The 20,707-nt window shown below is 38.1% G+C and overlaps 1 protein-coding gene across 3 annotated transcripts in view; it reads left to right on the top strand.

Moving 5' to 3' along the window:
- The window catches only part of MSR1 (macrophage scavenger receptor 1), an 81,667-nt gene that overhangs the window by 48,807 nt on the left and 12,153 nt on the right, over nucleotides 1–20,707 (top strand). The window contains exons 8-9 of one of the 3 annotated variants that reach the window (XM_045879738.3): nucleotides 1,843–1,896; nucleotides 16,142–16,330. In XM_045879738.3, coding sequence (XP_045735694.1) covers nucleotides 1,843–1,896; nucleotides 16,142–16,330 — 243 coding nt within the window. Of the gene's footprint in view, nucleotides 1–1,842; nucleotides 1,897–2,520; nucleotides 2,741–4,472; nucleotides 7,010–16,141; nucleotides 16,331–20,707 lie in introns of those variants that run through there. The other 2 variants (XM_054508585.2, XM_054508586.2) reach the window with 2 other exon arrangements.

The raw sequence follows: 20,707 nt of genomic DNA, 5'->3' as shown, positions 1-20,707 counted from the left end.
TCTCCCTCAGCCCGCTGCTCCCCCTGCATGTGCTCAGTCTCTCTCTCTCTCTCTCTCTCTGATAAATAAATAAATAAATAAATAAATAAATAAATAAATAAATAAATAAATAAATAAATAAATAAAATTTTTAGCTAGGGGCGCCTGGGTGGCTCAGTCAGTAAGCGTCTGCCTTCGGCTCAGGTCATGATCCCAGGGTCTTGGGATCGAGCACCGCATTGGGCTCCTTGCTCAGCCTGGAGTCTGCTTCTCCCTCTCCCACTACCCCTGTTCTGTTCCCTCTCTCTCTGTCTCTCTCTCTCTCTGTGTCAAATAAATAAATAAGTAAATCTAAAAAAAAGAAAAAGAAATAGCTAAACAGCTGGGCTAATTATGACAGGTCTGTAAAAAAAACTAACCTAGCGTCTAGCTAATAGAAGGGGCACTAAAAACACTTGAACTCATAATGATGTTATTGAAAATACTAGCTAAGCTTTGGAAGATGTAAAACAGTAAGAGCTACCATCTCTTCTATTCATCTCTTCATGGGCAAGATGCTTTATAAACACTGTTGCTAATTTTTAAGGTAACTGTGCAATGGAAGGTGTTATTTTTTCATTTGATAGAAAAATAAGCTTTTAGTTCAGAAAGATTTGAAAACTTGTTTTGAGCCACATACCTGGTAAGTAGCAGAGCAAAATAATTCAAATAGAAATTTCTAAAATTGCTGTTAGTATGCTATTACAAACCATGGATTTGAAACTATGTCCTCTGAGCTCTTGGATGAAAAGACAGAGGGTCTTGATTTTGTTGGGGGAAGTCAAGAACATTAACAAAGATTCTGACTTAAGAGAGTACTAGGATCAGCCCTACATTTATGCCAAGAAAGGTGATTACTTGCAAGGTAAATATTTGAGGAATGTTGGAAGAAGAATTAATAAACAAGAATAGCCCCACTCTCAGGAGATGACATGGTTACCATTAAAATCTTTTTGTTGGTACTAAGACGTGATCTTCTGGATGTACCTTCGAAAGTGGAGCTGTGCGTGAACAGTCATCAAAGGTCTTAACAATGTTTCCAGTACCTATTTGAAGTCCTGACCCTCAGATCAAAGGATAGCATTTGTACCACACCCTTCTGTAAATAGGTGAGGTTTCTCAAAGCCAAAGGAAGTAGCCTATAGCCTTGGATGCCCTTGAGACCTTCTAAGTTTCCCCCAGGATGAGGTCATCAGGATCTTAGCATTCTCAGAAATTCATTCACAGCCCAGCTTTGGGATTCTCCCCTCTAAAGAAATGTAAAACCAGATAAAGTGTAATGGAAAATATAGAATCAAGGTTTCAGATGAGATGAAAGGACACGAAACTTCCTGGAGGAGGGAGAAAAGCAAAGTCAAAGAAGAGGAAAAAACAAGATGAATAAGCACAAAAAGTGCTGTACCTCAGTTTTGTCTGCTTTAGGAAAATGGGATATTTAATGCCCTTATAAATAACTTGAGATAATGGATAAAGGGACCTACCCAGAACAAGGACAGGTTTCTAATAGGACTTTTTATATGATAGCCATTACATCTGAAACTAATGATACACTATCTGTTAACTAATTGAATTTAAATAAAATAAGTTTAAAAAATTTTTCAATAGTGAAAATAAAATGATAGCCATTATTATTATTATTAACATCAACATTATTGTATTTGAATACAGTAGGATATGGTAAGTTGATATTACGGGTTACCTTGTGATGCTTTGTCTCCATTTAAAGCAATTCATCTTTGTCTCCATTTACAACAGTTATTTTTTTTTTAATAATTAAATTGCCCTAATTACAAAAAAAAATGTTGCTTTTTGTTTGTTTTCAAGGAAATCCTGGACCAAAAGGCCAGAAGGGGGACAAAGGGAGTGGAAGCATACTAAGTAAGTTTATGTTTCATTGTTTTTATGTGTGCCTTATAATAAACAAGCCTGTGATCATAGTGGTCTGGGCTCAAGGAGAGTGTGGGCAACTTCAGCATCAATCCATAGAGGTTCTGTGGAAGTCAGCCACAGTTTTCTCCAAATAAAGCATGCTAATTGGAGTAAAACAAATAGATTAAATTATACAACCCTGAGTCTCATTACCCATTTGTATTTTGTTTTCCTGATGAGCACAATTTTCTAAAAATTCCACATAGAAAATTGTTCAATTTTCAAGCCACTTTCAATCTACTGAAGGAAAATCAAGTTTATGAACAGAAACAATTGTACCTCCTTACCTACTGACTGAGCAAACTGAAAGACTCCAGCTAGGAAGTTGGACAATCTGAGAACCCTGGCCGACCGATTCTCTGATGGCTGGGGGTTTTGTGTTTTGTTCTGTTTTACTAAAAACTTGAAAAGTTGCATTCTATATCCTAGACTTTCAAAATTGCAGCAGAATAGATTTGACACAGGGAGCTCTGTTGATCGGATGCTGACCTCATATACATTGGCCCTTCAGAACAAAATGTTAGATGGGATGTCATCAATACGCCATGCTCTAAGTCGGTTGTTGTGTATTAGGCTGAATCCACACAGATCAAGTGAAAGGATTATGAAAAGGAACCGAAGAATCCCCTGTCCTGCGTTCCCAGCAGGAGACAGCTACTATCCGGGGATATCTGCCACTACACTGTGATCCTAATCTCTACCCAAACAGTGTCTGCTTTACACAGATTATGGCTAATTCTTTAATGTACCAAAAATCTAGCATTTTTGTGTTGTAGTTATTATTTAAAAATATAGTACCAGGGCGCCTGGGTGGCTCAGTCGTTAAGCGTCTGCCTTTGGCTCGGGTCATGATCTCAGGGTCCTGGGATCGACCCCTGCATCAGGCTCCCTGCTCCGCAGGAAGCCTGCTTTTCCCTCTCCCACTCCCCCTGCTTGTGTTCCCTCTCTCGCTATCTCTCTCCCTGTCAAATAAATAAAATCTAAAAAAAAAAAAAAAAAGATTAAAATAAATATAGTACCAATTTCTCTCCCTTATGGCGGAATTATTTTAACCTGTAGTGTGTATGGATACGGCCCTTAGACAATTTAGGTTCACCACCTTGAATGCTAGCCATTCAAGTACATGCTTTTCACAATTGTTGTATTGCTGGTGGCTCTCGCCCCTAAATTGAGCAACATTATTGTGTGTCTCCTCACAGTGCTTTAGCATCTTTCAGTGCTTATTAGTGTTGTTACTATTATAGTAAGATAATGGAAACATTAGTATACCTTTTCTCCTTCCTGTCCATTTCTTTTTTTTTTTTTTTTAATTCATGAGAGACAGAGCGAGAGAGAAAGGCAGAGGGAGAAGCAGGCTCCCAAGGAGCAGGGAGCCCGATGCGGGACTCGATCCCAGGACCCTGAGATCATGACCTGAGCCGAAGGCAGACGCTTAACCATCTGAGCCACCCAGGCGCCCTCCTGTCCATTTCTTTAATCTGATTACTTTTGTCTGCTGTAATACTTTCTATCCTACCTGGTCTCCTTTCTCCTTGTCACTCCAGTTATTTTCACTTGAGCTCATTGTTTAACTTCTTTTCTCTATCTTCCTGTTTATCTCTGTCTTTATCTCTGCCTTTATCTTTATCGTTGATGCGGTTTTTATCTCTTTTTCTCCTTTTCCTGAGACTTTCTGAGCTACTTAACCTTGACTCTGGGTAAGCTTGGCAAGTAAAGAACTTCTCTGTTTTGCAGTCTTTTAAACTGAACACCCACCCGGTCTTCTGGTACCTGAGGTTATCAAATGTTTTGAATGTTTTTTTCAGATTTGTTCAGAAATGTGTTCAGCTATAGATATTTTCAAGGCTGTTTTGAACTTTATGCTCATACTTTCTTTGTGAAAGCAACAATAGAGATATTTCTGTGTATAAGTGTTTATGGCCTCCAGATTTCCCTCCATGCACCACCCCTATAGAGAGTATATATAACTCCATAATGTTTCTAAAAGAAAGAATCATAGACACAAACATCTATACAGTATGTTCTGCTTTTACCTGATTGAAGTTAGTATGTCAGTCACTTGCCCATGTCGGGACATGTGGCTCTAGCTCTTTTCTCTCAATGACTATCCAATATTCCATTATATGGGTATACCATAGTGCCCATAATACATCAGTCTTCCCTAGTCATGAACACTTGATGATTTTTGTTGGCCATGGTTTGGCTTTAATAAGCAATGCTACATTCAGCAGTCTCATACATGACCTTGTGGAGCTATCTTATAATAGAGGATTTGCTAGGAGTAGAGTCAACAGTTCAAAGGTGACATGCATTTTACAATCTGATGGTTTCTTGTAAATAGCTCCAAAAAGGTTGTACCAATTTATTCTGCATGAAAGTGCCTGATTCTCCCCATCTTTAATTAGTTCTGATAAATAATAATTTATATTGAGTTATTTTAATATATAGTTTTAATATTTTTCAGGCATGATTTAAATATAAAAAGAATAATCACTAATTTCCTCTTTTATATATATATATGTCAGGACCGGTACAACCCCCTGATCGTATTTGGGCAGGGCCCTTTTAAGATCAGGTGGGTTGGGCAAGACACCCTCTGCTACCATCTCATTAAGGCCCTTCACCTCTGGACAAGTCGTCAGCACAACCAACTCCAAGATCCCCTTGTGGCTCCTCCAAATGGCTTTGGTTCCTGTGTGGTGTGCAGCTTCCACATGGCTTTCTCTCCTGGTCCTTTGTGCTGTTTGCGCCTCTGTTCTCACGTTCCTACCTCTCCCCACTCCAGTACCCCACCATCACCACCACCTCCTAGCGCCCTTAGCTGGGATGCTTCCCATGTACTGACTGGTGGGCTGCTCATGCCCGTTCTCAGAGCCAGGCCAGAAGCCCTCTGCCATCCACTCACCTCGTGTTTTTTGAACCCAATTTAACCCATTGGGTTCTAGGAGACATCTCTTGGATACTGATTCTATGTGGGTTCTTGACGTTTAAAAACAATACTCTCAATAAGTGATAGGATACATAAAAGAAAATGCATTTGTTAATTCACTCATTCATTCACTCAGCATATGTTCATTGCATACCTCCTGGAGCTGGACATAGGAGCTAATAAGATGACTATTGCCTCTCACCTTATAGAGCTAATTGTCCCTGGAAGCCCTAAACATGTAAATGGGCAATTTCTACAATACAGCAGAATTTTATAAGGGGAGGAATAGGGTTCTAGAGGTGTTTGGAGGAGATCAAGATTATTAAATTCCTTAAAATATTAAAAAGTAAATTGATTTTGATTAGCTTAGTTTACCTTCTTGTCGTCTTATTCTACAAATTACAACCTTTTTTTTTTTTTTTTCAAGTTTATAGTGAAGTAAAGTAGAGCTTGGACAGTTCATTCAACACATTTAGACCAAAAAATAGAACTTGTTTCCTTAAATGACCCGGCTATCTGAAGCAAGAATATTTTGATCATGAAAAAATAATACTGAAATGTTTTATTCTAAAAAGCTCCTTGTATATTACACTTTAAATATCAATTATAGATCCTGAGGATGAAGAAATATTTCAGTAGACCTGGAGATATTTTGTGTAGGTGAAGAAAGGGATAAAAATGACAAGGAGACAAGGTAAGAAAAGACCGACCAAAAAAAAAGGAACAGGGAAGATATAGGGTAGTGTGATATTTGTGTAGGTTTCTCTATTAATTAAAAGATCACATTGTCACACCTCTCATTTCCTTCAAGGTTTACACATAGACCCAAGCTTCACAGTCTTAGGTTTCTAGTAAATTCTGAGTCATGTGTCCATGTGTCTCTCAGCCCTTCCATTCCCTCTCCTGTAAAATGGACATCGTGACACCTACCTCACAGGGTTGTTGTGAGGATCACATAAGGTATTGTGTGGGGAAGGATGCTCTGTAAAACCATAAAGTGCTTTAAACACATAAGGTACACTTCACAGTGGTCTCTCTGAACTGGAACCGCTTTTCCTTGCTGGTATCGTGCAGAAATGTAAATTCTGTAATCAGGGTAGGAGGAAAAGCAAAATGAAAATGCGAGAAGCCAAATAAATGTCACGGACAAAAAGAGCGATGCTAGAGAATAAGATAAGATTTTACGTTAGATAGAGCAATGCGAGTGTGACCAGATCACAAATCAATGGGTTTGTCTGAGCCGAGCTGAAGAACTTAAGTTATAAATAAAAGAAGTGACTCAACAGAGTGCATGCCAGAGGCCAGAAGCTGTCAACAGAGGTCAGAACAAAATGTCAGCCTAATAAAACAAGAATCCAGCCTCTGAAGGACAAAGCAGGAGCCCAAGACTGTGCTGATGAGAAAGCACCAAGAAAGGCTGAAACGAATTAGAATTGTCAGTGGTACTCTGGGTCTGCACCTGTGTGACACCAGAGTCTCCAAGAAAAAAAATTAAAAAAAAAAAAGAGGAGGCAGAGGAATCAGCCAGTCTTCAGACGGTCCTTATTATTAGAAAACTGGCAATGTTGACTAGTCCATGAATGCAAACACGTGGAGATGAGTTGGATCTCTTTGTCCATGGTTTAATCAGATGTGACTTCCTATGCTGCTCTGCGCTGGGGGACAGCTAAAACCTGGGGAGCCTCTTCTCTTGCTAGCAGGCCTTGGTCGACATTGGCCACAGCATGACCTTGATCCCAGAGACCGTGGAAGAAAATTCCAGGGGACTCAGTTCACAAGTTGTCTGACAGCCCAGACCACAGATTAGGGGAGAAGGGCTTCTCTTCTCTAGACAAAAATAGATGCTGAATGCCCAGTTCAAATGCACAAGTTATACCAACTTGAGTAATGTGCAGTGAAGAGAAGTCTACCCCAAGCTCTCATGCTTGTCACAAGGATTTGCCTGCTCTTTCTCACCCAACTTGGAAGGGTGTTTCAGTCAAGCAAAAATAATTCCTGCTGTACAATTAAACACTTTGTGTGAGGCTCTGTCCTAAACATACCAATTAGCAATGTGTCGTTGGTTAGTATTTCTTACTGTGCTTTGTTCATGCTGATAATTAGGATGTGAATTTAAAGTGTCTTATTTTGAAACTCATACAATGATATGAAATATCAATTTGTCTTCCAGTTGATTTCTACTGAGGACTCAGCACGATCTTAAGTGATTTCTGGTCTTTCTCATTCAATTGACCAAAGTCAAACCTTCTCCTCCAAACACTAAATAATTAACAACAATGAACATTTAGAGAATACTGGCTATGCGCTAGGGCTCATTCTAGCCCTATTTTTTTTTTTTTAAAGATTCTATTTATTTGCGAGAGAGAGAATGAGAGACAGAGAGCATGAGAGGGAGGAGGGTCAGAGGGAGAAGCAGACTCCCTGCCGAGCAGGGAGCCCGATGCGGGACTCGATCCCGGGACTCCACGATCATGACCTGAGCCGAAGGCAGGCGCTTAACCGACTGAGCCACCCAGGCGCCCTAGCCCTATTTTTGACACATTCTCTCATTTAAACCTCAGAAGAGCCTTGGAGGTAGGGACTATGATTATTCCCATTTTATAGGTTGGAAACTGAAGCTCACTGCTGATAAATGGAAGAGCAGAAATTCAAAGCGAAATGTACGAATTCCCAAAGGCCCTGTTTGTAACTATGACTCCATTCAACAACCCCACACTAGTTTTATGTATTTTTATATGTAAATGTCACAAATACATAGCATGGAGGTATTTGAGAAAGAAGGAAAAGAGAGAAAGAGATTTTTAAAAATTATTTATTTGAGAGAATGAGAGAGGGAACACAAGCAGGGGGAGAGACAGAGGGAGAGGGAGAAGCGGACCCCCCACCAAGCGGGGAGCCCGATGGGGGACTCGATCCCAGGATGCTGGGATCATGACCTGAGCCAAAGACAGATGCCAACCAATTGAGCCACCCACGTGCCCTGAGAAAGAGATTTGTAATAAGCAATTTGCTTTTCTAGAATGGGCCTATAATTTGAAGACGCTCAGGAGACAAAAATCCTTACAGTATGACTTCCGTTATTTCAAATTAAAAAAAAAAAAAGTGTTTTCAATTAATCTGTATTTATGTTTCCACCTTCACCTACTACTTCAGCTCTTGTGCCCAGTCTCTGCCCCGAATCTATTATCCAGAAACACAGTCTCCCTGGAATACCTGTAAAACTTGCGTTATCCGTAATAGGAGTTATTTACTTGCGGACCCCAGGGGAAGGAGCTACCCGTTAATATTCTGTCTTGTCTTCAGTCCCTGGCTGTATTTAATGATTTTGAATGAGGTTTGGCTGCTTTGATGTTCCTCTTCTGTTACTGTGTCTCCTTTTAACTCACTACACGTTTCTGGGCAGCCCACGTTAGGACTAAGTGGAGCACACCTGTGCTGTTTAAAGTAAAGCTTTATGTGAGTCCAGGCATTGTTGCTAAAACACTGAACATTCCACTAACACAATAGATGGGAATAACTCATACATCTTATGAACTGAAATGGAGCTTTATAGATTTTTTATTTATTTGACAGAGACAGCGAGAGAGGGAACACAAGCAGGAGGAGTGGGAGAGGGAGAAGCAGGCTTCCTGCCGAGCAGGGAGCCCGACGCGGGGCTGGATCCCAGGACCCTGGGATCATGACCTGAGCCGAAGGCAGACGCTTAACGACTGAGCCACCCAGGCGCCCCTGAAATAGAGCTTTAAATGATGAATGGATCCAGCAGTTAGCACTTGCCCCGATGAGTCCCTATGCCAGCTGACTCACACAGCCCAACTCCTCCCAGAGCCAGTTAGAAGGAAAAAAAAAAAAATCAGTACAGCTCCAGCTCCGGCTTTTGCACCAGCAAAATTTGAAATTCATCCAGTTTTGGGCCGGAATGCAGGTGAAATAGACCCAACACACCACTTCTCATCAACCACAACCTCAAAGGGTGAAATGGCTTTCCCGCTGCTCCTCAGAGAACTGGGTCCCGGCTTCCCATTCTGCAGTCAGTTTAGTCTTAGACCAACACAAGATCGTTTATTTTGTGTCAATGAAAGCCTGTCCAAGTAGGGGTTCACATTGTCCTGCAGTGGGAATCTCAACACCAAATTCCCCAGAACCACACAGTTACTTGCACATAAAATGTCCAAGAAATATTTCCCATTGTGGCTTAACCTACAGACTTGCCCTTAACCTACAGACTTGCCCTTTCCTGGGGCTCTCCAGTTACTTTCATTCCCAGCTTCCCCTGAATTACTCACATCTGCTTGACCCACTCACTGCCAAGTGAAACACCTGAATCCCAGCAACCTTTCGCTCATTAAGCGAACTGGTTAAAGGAATCCTAATGTGAATTCTTTGGCAAAATGAAAAACACCCTTCGTGCTAATTAAGTTTTGTGTAATTCTGATTTCTCATTTCCTAGAAATGCTGGAAGGTAAATTGTTTTACCTGAACCAACCAATATTCAGTTTCTGTACACAATATTTTTACCAGAACTCCACATGGTTTATGGCGTAATTCCTTTCCTACAAAATGACTATTCTATTCCAAAACATCTTCCACACCAAACTGTCCTGTTATATTCTCCTGTTATAATCTCTTACCTACTCTATTACCTATACCTAGAAACACTATTTCTATACCAAAAGAACATGTATTATATTAATCACAGAAGGTAGCCAAATGAATAATTAATATTACTATTGAGACATCTAGTAGGTACTCAATAAATACTTTTGTAGTTTTTTAAAATAAGAATTGGAACTTCTAGAGTGCCTGGGTGGCTCAGCTGGTTAAGCGTCTGCCTTCGGCTCAGGTCATGATCCTAGGGTCCTGGGATCGAGTCCTGTGAGTCCCCCAAGCCCCACATGGGGCTCCTTGCTCCTTGGGAAGCCTGCTTCTCTCTCTCCCTCCACCCCTCCTTCCCCCCGCTCATTTTCTCTCTCTCTCACACAAATAAAATCTTAAAAAAAAAGAAATAGAACTTCTAAGCCTTTAAAGTAGACATTTCAGTGACAAAGTGATTATTTTTTGTTAAAGGTTTTTCACTGTGTTCAGATCATGACATAACAGGGATGGGTGCTTGGTTCTCATTTATGAATTAAAGAAAAAGCTGTATTTTCAAATTTATACCCATTGAGGTACTCTGTTTCTCATTTTGTTTACAACTAATCAAAAACACAAAGAGGAAAAAAAGAGAAACAAGTGTATTATTAGTCTGCTAGGGGTTGCCAGAACAAAGTACCACAGACTGGTACTGGACATAAACAACACAAACCTATTCCCTCAGAGTTCTGAACACTGAAGTACAAGATCAAGGTGCCCTCAGGACACTAGTCCTGTTGGATTAGGGCCCCACCCAGATGGTCTCAATGAATCTTAACCTATTTCCTTCGAGCTCCTATCTCTAAATATAGTCACACTGGGTGTTAGGCCTTCCACAGATGCATTTTGGGGGAATATAATTCAGTCCGTAACCGGAAGGTATCAAGAACTGATGTCCATGTGCATGGGCAGTCTCATGTCTAAATCTTTGCTGTGCGGGCCTGGAACTTTAAGCATGAGGAAGATCTACTTCAGGTGTCCCTGCCTCTCTGCCAACCAGTTCTCAAGGCCTAAATTGTATCATAGATAAATTTGAGACATTCTGCTGTTTTTGTAGTTATGAAAGCAATTTCATTTTCATTTGTTTCTTGTCAGTATTTTGTTTTCACATTTCAGGGATCTTCTTTTACATTATGGAATCCATAAAATTATAAAAATTGTCAGGCTAATGCAGTTTAAGTAGACAGTAGTCGACTTCCAGAGTAAGATTCAAAATCCGTTACAGTAATTTTCCAGAGAAATTTAACTCTACTTCTCCAAACATCTGATACCCAGGTTGTGCCTTTCTTTCGTAACTAAATACCTCATTAAGCTAATTATCTTAAAGAAAACATCAATTCCCTTTCTAGAGGAATTCAGCCACATCGTGAGGACTTCCAGGTCAAATTGCAATCAGATTTTTTTTTAATTTATTACAGTTGGAACTCTATTATAAATACCACTGTAATAAATCTAACCCTAAATCCTAATTCTGATAAATAATAAGAAAAGAGAAAACATGACCATGAGGTAAACGATATGATAATAGTTGAAATAACTGAACTCCTCAAGGGTTATGTTTAGGGGCGCCTGGGTGGCTCAGTGCGTTAAGCGTTTGCCTTTGGCTCAGGTCGTGATCCCAGGGTCCTGGGATCGAGGCCCATTTTGGGCTCCCAGCTCAGCAGGGAGTCTGATTCTCCCTCTCTCTCAGCCTGCTGCTCCCCCTGCTTGTGCTTGCATGCTCTCTGTCAAACAAACAAACAAATAAATAAAATCTTAAAAAACAGCCTACAATAAACAAAGCAAAAATAACCTCTAAACTTGTTAACTTTTCTTATATTTGGAATTATTTCTTCAGATTTAAATTACAAAACTTTTTGTAAATTATCTACTCTATTACATATTTTTCTTTTGGTATCTTACAGTCATAGAAATATGAATAAGCTATTACTATAATAAATATTTCATATATTTTTATTTTATATACAGACTTTTAAGAATACATAGAAATTATCACTACTCTACTCTTCCCTTCAGAACTGGGAAATAAGAAGAGTGAGATTGTTTAAAAAAAAAAAAAAGAGTGAGGGGCGCCTGGGTGGCTCAGTCGTTAAGCGTCTGCCTTTGGCTCAGGTCATGATCCCAGGGTCCTGGGATCGAGCCCCGCATCGGGCTCCCTGCTCCACGGGAAGCCTGCTTCTCCCTCTCCCACTCCCCCTGCTTGTGTTCCCTCTCTCACTGTGTCTCTCTCTGTCAAATAAATAAATAAAATCTTAAAAAAAAAAAAAAAAGAGTGAGATTGCTTGTAGAAAGTTAAACTACAATGAAGCAGAGCAGAGATATGTCAAATTGAATGTGTTAACATATATAAGGAAAAATGTGTTAACCAAACAGTGTTGGCCAGTCCCAGAGGCAAAATCTCACTGCTGTGTTTCATTGTAAATTAATAAATTAATTAAGCCAGTAATTCACTGATTGTGATTTGACTTCCTGTGCAGATTGTCCTCGGGGAGAAAATGGCCTTGTCAAGCAGATACAAATATTTCAGTTTTTGAGGCAATTACATTTCTCATTGTAAATTGAATTGACATTTAGTTCCAAGATTCTATTTAACATTAGTCTGCCAATAAGAAATAAATCCTCTGAACCTACAAAACCATTTTAGAATGCATAAGGCTTCTGATCATCCCTCCCACCTTGGGGCGCTCTCAGTAGTCACATCATTTTGTTGTTTTTTTTTCCCCATAATGGGATTCGTGTTTATCTCAGTTAAACCTGTCTTTCCTTTATGATTTCTCTTATTGCTTCTATACATAGAAACAGTATTCCCTGTAGAGACTTGTGAAATACTGAATTCTGTGTGTTCTATTTGATATTTTAAGCATTTACTGACTTAATCCACTCAGGCAATGCAGTTTACACATCAGGAAGAGCTCACAGTGATTCATTCATTCATTCATTCATTCATACCATAACTCTTCACTGATTCCTAATTGAAAACCTGCGTTTTATCAGGCGCTGAAATGTTAATTGTAAAGATCTTAATTTAGTGGAGAAAATTCACTAGTGTAGAGTGCACTGGTGGGTCAGGAGTGCTGTGGAAGTTTGAAGAGGGAACCCTAGCCAAACCCTGGGATTGAAGGTAAAGAACTGGAAGGTGTGTAGGGGGTAGGGGAGGGTGTAGGGGAGCATTCCAGACAGGGATCAAAGCCCCAGAAATATGGGAGAACAAGGCTTATTTGGGAAATGTGAGCAGTTATATAACTGAAATGAAAAGAGCAAGAAGTACAGGGATGGAGTGGTTCTCAGACAGACTGGAGAAGGAAGCAGGGATGAGTCATGATGTTATTTGTTCTAGGATCCCTGGCAGGAGTATCCCTACTGAAATCCTCTGTCAGTCTAGTCTACATATTGTGTGTTCAACTATACCAGGGGTCGGTCAGCTTTTTCTGCATAGGGCCAGATAGTAGATATATGTGGTTTGCATGCCAGAAGGTCTCGGTCACAACTATTCACTTTCCTGTTGTAGCCTAAAAGCACCTTAGACAGTATGTAAACTAATGGGCATGGCTGCATTCCAATAAAACTTTATTTACAAAACAGACAGCAGGCTGTAATTGGCCCATGGACCCTAGTTGACTCATTACTGGTCTAGAAGGTTCTCTTAAAAATAGTAAAAAAAAAATCATGTTTAGAAATAAAGCTCAAATAAACTCACATCTGAAATTACAGGGGAGGTTTTGTCTATCTGCAAAAACTTATCCCAGTTGGTTGAGAACTCCTTTTTGAGAAGGAAAAGCATTAAAGAGGGAATTAGTAAAACAAAATTTTTTAATGAATTAGGTAATTAATATCACAGATAATATTCATTCCAATGCTTTCATCACAAAATGTCAACCTCAAAATGTTTTAAACTTGTAAAAATAAGAACTTATATTTATACACCATTTTAAAGGATGCGCTATTTCAGGACACCTGGCTGGCTCAGTCAGAAAAGCAGGTAGCTCTTGATCTCAGGATGGTGAGTTCAAGTCCCATATTGAGTTGTAGAGATTACTTAAATGAACTTTTTAAATAAATACATAATAAAGAATGCACTATTTCTTCTTTCACAATGACCTCAAAAATCCTAAAGGCAGGATACATGTTTGTTTCAAATAATTCCTGGAACCCAGGAAAATGCCTGGCATGAAGTTTTGTGCATTAACTAAGAACATGTAACTAACAGCAAATAATCATTTTCTCTTTTTAACAGTTGAAAAATTTGGTCTTAGAGTGGTTACATGGTTTAATAAGGTCACAGAAACCGTGTGAGAGGCAGAGCTAAAATCCAGATTATCCAACTCTTGGTTTTTTGCTTTAGTTATTCTCTGCAGTCACAGATCTAGAAAAGACACACATCTAAACACATACTATAATTAGTATTGCATAAATACACCAAGATTACTAAAATATCTTTTATGGTCTAGACTTACTGTCTTTGCTCAAAACTCACCTTCAGCAAGGAAATGGCTCCCCACTCTTACTCCAGAAATGCCTTAACACTGTCTACAAGCCAAGAAGCTGGACACCAAATCTGCCACCACCTTAGTCTTGGACTTCCAGGCTCTAGAACTGTGAGAAATAAATGTCTATTCTTTAAGCCACTCACCTGTGGTATTCTGTTACAGAGTGTGAACAGACTGAGACAGATACTGAAGTTTGAGAACTACTGCCCCAGGAGACACAAGGCTTCTTTGTTTTTTAAATATTTTTTTTATTCATTTGACAGAGAAAGACGGTGAGAGAGGGAACACAAGCAGGGGGAGTGGGAGAGGGAGAAGCAGGCTTCCCGCCGAGCAGGGAGCCCGATGCAGGGCTTGATCCCAGAACCCTGAGATCATGACCTGAGCCAAAGGCAGACGCTTAATGACTGAGCCACCCAGGAACCCCAGACACAAAGCTTCTTAATGACGTTTTGGGAGGGGTAAGAGATAAAGAATGCACAGTGAGAACACTTTCATACGCTTATTTGGGCCATAAAGACCATCAAGCTTATGTAATCAAATATTTGAATATGATGTGTGTTTTGTCATAACGTCATGATAAACATATTATGCTTGGCTATATTTGACTTCTGTAAAAACAAACATCTGGGGGTGGCACTACTTAATACTACATGACTCTAATATTTTAAAACTTCAAACAATCCACTCCTGGATGATCGTTTCCCATTTTCTTAGGCAATTATAGTGAATGATTGGGTCACATGGGTATTTTACTTGGTAACTGAAAGTTTGAACACTGTAATAACAAATTATTTTCCCTTTAAGAATGTTTTATAATAAACTCAGGTTTATTATGTGAGGAATGGCTTATGCACTTGGGCATGGTTACATTAATTCAGTATTTAGCACTGAATTCTATTTTGGAAGAATCAAGAAAATAATTATAACTGTAATACCACATATTAACATGTTTGATTTTTATGTTTCTGAGTGGTTCCGTCAGTTTTATCATAGGAAATGGCTGATATTCTTTACTTGTTACTAGATTATGGTTTCAACAAAATTTATTCCAATTAGAAAAAAAAAGCTACTGGATATCTCTTGAATTAATTGAGCTTTGTAAACTCATTTCCTAATCCTCCATTTTCACATTAGAGGGATATTTTTGTTGAAAGTTATATCTTGCTTTTTTATACTACAGTGTTTCTCAAACTTATATTTGAAAAGATATATTTAAATAGAACTGCACTTGTTCATTGGCTTTTATGATTATTAGCGAATACTGTTTATTTAGTACTAGCCAAATGTTTAAAAAATATTTTCTGTCTCTGCCTTTCATTCTGTTCTTCAGCCAAATGATTTTTTAAAAAAACTTACTAGAATAATACAGGTTCTTTAAAGAAATTTTGATTCTCCAAGTGACTTGCTTTTTAACATTAATTACACACTTTTGTTTTTCTCTCTCTAGGTCCATAATGTATATATATTTTTAAATAGGAGTCATTTCATATTTAAACCTGCACATGATCAAAATTTTATAAAAGTTTATCATATATAGCAGTTTGACTAAACATTGAAGAACAAAATTATTTTTGTAATTACAAACTTGGTATATTTCTTCACAAAGTTTATTGCTTTAGTGATTTCTCAAAATATCCAAAATAATAAATATTGTCACTACAGTTATCTTGATTCTCTTGGTAAAAGACAGGGTCTTTGGTCATCTATTTTTGTGTTTATAATATTATAAAATATCTTCTCCTCAACCTCCTATATCAAAAAATCACTGGATTATGTGTTCTAGTTTATGTGTTAGTGTGGCAAGATAATAAATCAATTCATTATATAAATTTTTTGAAATAGTATGAAAAGTCTACAGGACATTAAAAAACCTCTAGCTGTTGAATTTTAAAGTCATTGGAACATAATCTTTGAAGTGTTCTCCTATCTGTAACTTATATAAATTGTATATGTAACTCACAAATATTGACACATTTTACTCTTCAGTTTTGACTAATGCAATACTTGTAATTAAACTCTTGACCAACAGGTGGTGCTAGAAAGTTTAATATTTATTTCAATAGTGGAACTTACTGGGAAAAAAATGTAATTTTTTAAGCATTATAAAACAATATTTATAATTAACCACTGGTTGTTTTTGTTACAGCTTCACTTAAGACAGTACGACTGATTGGTGGTAGAGCTCCTCATGAGGGCAGAGTGGAGATTTTCCACAATGGTCAGTGGGGCACAGTTTGTGATGACCACTGGGAACTGCGAGGTGGACAGGTCATCTGTAGGAGTCTGGGATACCAAGGTGTTCAAGCTGTGCATAAAGGAGCTTACTTTGGACAAGGTAATTACAAAAAATACATACACACACACATTTAAATGAAATGTAGGCATTTTCTAATACATAGAATAAAGTAGTGGCAGGAACATACAAAATAGGAAGAAAAATCCTACACAGGAGTTTTTTGAATGGCCTTTCCTAGAAAGGAGAAATGAAAAGAAAGATATTAAAAATAAATGGCATATGCTATCAGGCAATCTTTAATGTTTAAATTTTATTTAGACTCATCTGGTTAGTTGGAGAACACTAATATAGAGGAAAACAGAGTGATTGGTAAAGCAGAACAGGAGAAATAGGGACAAGTGAACTACAGACAATCCTGGGAAGCTCACTTGCTGGATCTGGGTCTTGTGGGCATCTATCTGAGCAATCACATGTGCTCACTCATATTCTGTCTTCTGTGGAACTGGAAAGGAGGACATTGGCTTGTGCATTTACCTCCCGGTCATATCCCACAGGAATGAGAGCTATTCTTGGTCTGTGATGGAGCACCTATATTCTGAAAGGACAGTGAGAAACCATAAAAGAGAAAGAAGCAATTACATGGGTTCTCTATACCTACTACTTATGACTTCTCCAAATCATTTCAGACATGATGAGAAATAAGGGAAGAGGAAGGTTACTTTCCTCTCTATTTGAGGTTGATAAAACATTGAATAATTCTTTTGATACATGCATGTTTGTGTATATACATGCATGTTTGTGTATTTTTACCTGAATGGCTCAGTAACCTATTCTATAAACGTATTAGAGAGCTGGGAAGAAAATTTGCAGAGGACAGAAGATTTGAATGTATACTTTGGACATTTTTACTATCTCATTTTTTTTCTAAATGGGTACCTTACAATAGGCTTTATATATAATTAAACATACAAGTGCTTCAATCCTAAATGACAAAGAGATTAGAAAAAAGCTTATAAATTAGACTTTCAAAGTCAATATTTTTTATTATTTATTCTACCACCCAAATCTGACAAATAATTGGCTTCTCTGAAGTTGATGTTGACCAAAAAAAAAAAAAAAAAAAAATTGGCCCTCTTGATCTTATAAGTGTTATTTTAAACAGATATGGGCAAGAATAAATTATGTGCTAAATTATAGAGATAAGATTATCTGGTGATGCTGCTATTCTGTCTATAGTGATAAAATAGGGGAGTGTGTCAAATCATATAAAAAAAAAACTACAGCAGTATAAGATAGAATTCTTAAATTCATAAAAGATAGTAAGTGGGCACCTGGGTGGCTCAGTTGGTTAAGCGACTGCCTTCGGCTCAGGTCATGATCCTGGAGTCCCTGGATCCTGCTTCTGCCTCTGACCCCCCCCCCCCCATGTGCTCTCTCTCTCTCTCATTCTCTCTGTCTCAAATAAATAAATAAAATCTTTAAAAAAAAAAAAAGATAGTAAGTAATGTTATGCTATGACTATGGGTCAGCATCGTGCAAAACACGTGAATAGTACCAATGAGAGTTCACAGTTAAATCTTTATTCCTTTACCTAAATGAATTCACTATATCAGATATAAGAGGTAAATTAAAGCAGAGATCTAGGTTCCAAAGTCTTCAGAAGTCAGAAATATCATTTAGTCTCCTATGAAAAGATGAGATAAGACAAAAGAGAATGGTGATGGTGAGAATTTCAGCCCCTGGCTCCAGTTTTTTCTTTGTGCCTTATAGGTTTGGATAGAAGAAACAAAGGAAATAGAAAAGATCTATAATTTGCCACAACCAAATAGATATTTGGAATTTCCATATGTTCCATCTCTACTACATTTTTAGAACTTTCTCCCCAGGCTGAAAAGTATGGGCTAAAATCATTCTTGCACCTGTAAAAAGCAAAATGTTTTAAAAGTCAATAAGCCAGATTCCCCCCCCCCCCACCAGAGAAGGAGAAAACAGAATTTAAAAATCCCCAACTCTTGGTCACTAGAGAATCAAATGAATCAGTCAATCAGTTAGCAAGACCAAACTGCCAATCTGAGTTTCCACAATGTTGTATGGGGAGAGAATTTATTTCTATGGGAACTAAGACCCACAGCATAAAGGCCATTTATTTCATATACTTAATCACCTAAAACATTTAAAATGACTGTTAGCATCTATGAAGTGGAGAGCCGTGGTGCTAGTAAATGGTATACAATTTTCATCGATGGTGACTTACTCACCTGGTGGATGGCTAAAATTCTTCAGTTTTAGGAATAACAACATGTGATTTGAACTATTAGGATGTGCCTGTGTTAACAAAGTGAAATATAGTTTGCCATTTAGTCAGATAATTTAATCAACATGGGCTAGCTAAATAGCTCAATCCAAAAAGAGAAAACTATCCTAAAACACCCTTCAAGATGACTAATTTTATAGCTTACATTATCCAAAGAGTTGACATTTAATTTTGTATCTTTACAAAATAAGCCCCGTATTGCAGTTTATTAATCTCTTCTATCTTGAAGTAAACCCTTCATCTATTACAAAGGGAAAACCAAATTCAGAGCAACAGCGGTAGCCTATGTACCTTAATTAAGGGGAAACTAATAAGGTTTGGCAAAATATGATCTATGGAAGGAAAGCAAACAAGATGTTCCCCAGTTTCATTTCGTTACTGAATATGAAGCCTAGTGCCCTGGACTTCAAAGCTATTTTCTTTTTGTTGTTGTTATTGTTGTTTCAAATTTTTATTTAAATTCTAGTTAGTTAGCATACAGTGTAGTATTAGTTTCAGGAGTAGAATTTAGTAATTCATCACTTACATATAACACCCCAGTGCTCATCCCAACAAGTGCACTCCTTAATGCCCATCACCCATTTAGCCCATCCCCACCCATCTCCCTCTATCAACCCTGTTTGTTCTCTATAGTTAAGAATCTCTTATGGTTTGCCTCCCTCTCTCTGCACACCCCCTATGTTCATCTGTTTGGTTTCTTAAATCCTACATATGAGTGAAATCATACAGTATTTGTTGTCTTTCTCTGACTTATTTCACTTAGCATAGTATTCTCTAGCTCCATCCACGTCACTGCAAATGGCAAGATTTCATTCTTTTTGATGGCTGAGTACTATTTCATTGTATATATATATACTACATCTTCTTTATCCATTCATCAGTTGATGGACATTTGGGCTCTTTCCATAATTTGGCTATTGTTGGTGATGCTGCTATAAACATTGGGGTGCACAAAGCTGATTTCCATTGAGTTCGAAATGCAGGTGGTAAAAACAAAGTTGGAGATGATTGTCTTAAGCTTGCATTAACATTAAGGCCTCATCTCACAAATAAAATATTCTTTTCCCCAAAGCCTTTATTCATTCCTGTTTGTGTTTCTAGGGATTTCAGTTCTCAAGTACTGAGAAGAAAAGATGGAAATAAGTATTCTGCACTATTGGCAAGAAAATGTTTTCCATTTAAATAAGAAATGAAACAATAGAGTTTCATCTCATGTGAAATTATTTGTTTGGCTGTATGGAGACAATTCTCTCAAGTTTTCTTTTTTTTCTTTTTTCTATTGTATTTTTATTATTTTTATTTTATTAAGTTATGTTAGTCACCATACAATACATCAATAGTTTTTGATGTAGTGATCCACGATTCATTGTTTCCTTATAACACAGAGTGCTCCATGAAGTACGTGCCCTCCTTAATACCCATCACAGGGCTAACCCATCCCCCCTCCCTCCTCCCCTCTAAAACCCTCAGTTTGTTTCTTAGAGTCCATAGTCTCTCATGGTTGGCCTCTCCCTCTGATTTCTCCCCCTTCATTTTTCCCTTCCTTCTCCTAATGTCCTCCATGCTATTCCTTATGTTCCACAAATAAGTGAAACCATATGATAATTGACTTTCTTTCATTGACTTATTTCACTTAGCATAATCTCCTCCAGTCCCATCCATGTTGATGTAAAAGTTGGGTATTCATCTTTTCTGATGACTGAGTAATATTCCATTGTATATATGGACCACATCTTCGTTATCCATTCTTCTGTTGAATGGCATCTTGGCTCTTTCCACAGTTTGGCTATTGCGGACATTCCTGCTATGAACATTGGGGTGCATATGGCCCTTCTTTTTACTACATCTGTATCTTTGGGGTAAATACCCAGTAGTGCAAAAGGGTAGCTCTATTTTTAATTTTATGAGGCACCTCCACACTGTTTTCCAAAGTAGCTGTACCAATTTGCATTCCCACCAACAGTGTAAGAGGGTTCCCCTTTCTCCACAACCTCTCCAACATTTGTTGTTTCTTGCCTTGTCAGTTTTTGCCATTCTAACTGGTGTAAGGTGGTATCTCAGTGTGGTTTTGATTTGATTTCCCTGATGACTAATGATGATGAACATTTTTTCATGTGTCTGTTAGCCATTTGTATGTCTTCTTTGGAAAAGTGTCTGTTCAT

The sequence above is a fragment of the Mirounga angustirostris genome, unplaced genomic scaffold, assembly GCF_029215605.1.
Source record: "Mirounga angustirostris isolate CCGP_5_RB_7025 unplaced genomic scaffold, mMirAng1.0.hap1 SCAF_2, whole genome shotgun sequence".
NCBI classification, from domain to species: domain Eukaryota; kingdom Metazoa; phylum Chordata; class Mammalia; order Carnivora; family Phocidae; genus Mirounga; species Mirounga angustirostris.
Note: the sequence above shows the minus strand (reverse complement) of the source record. Positions and strands in the feature narration are given on the sequence as shown.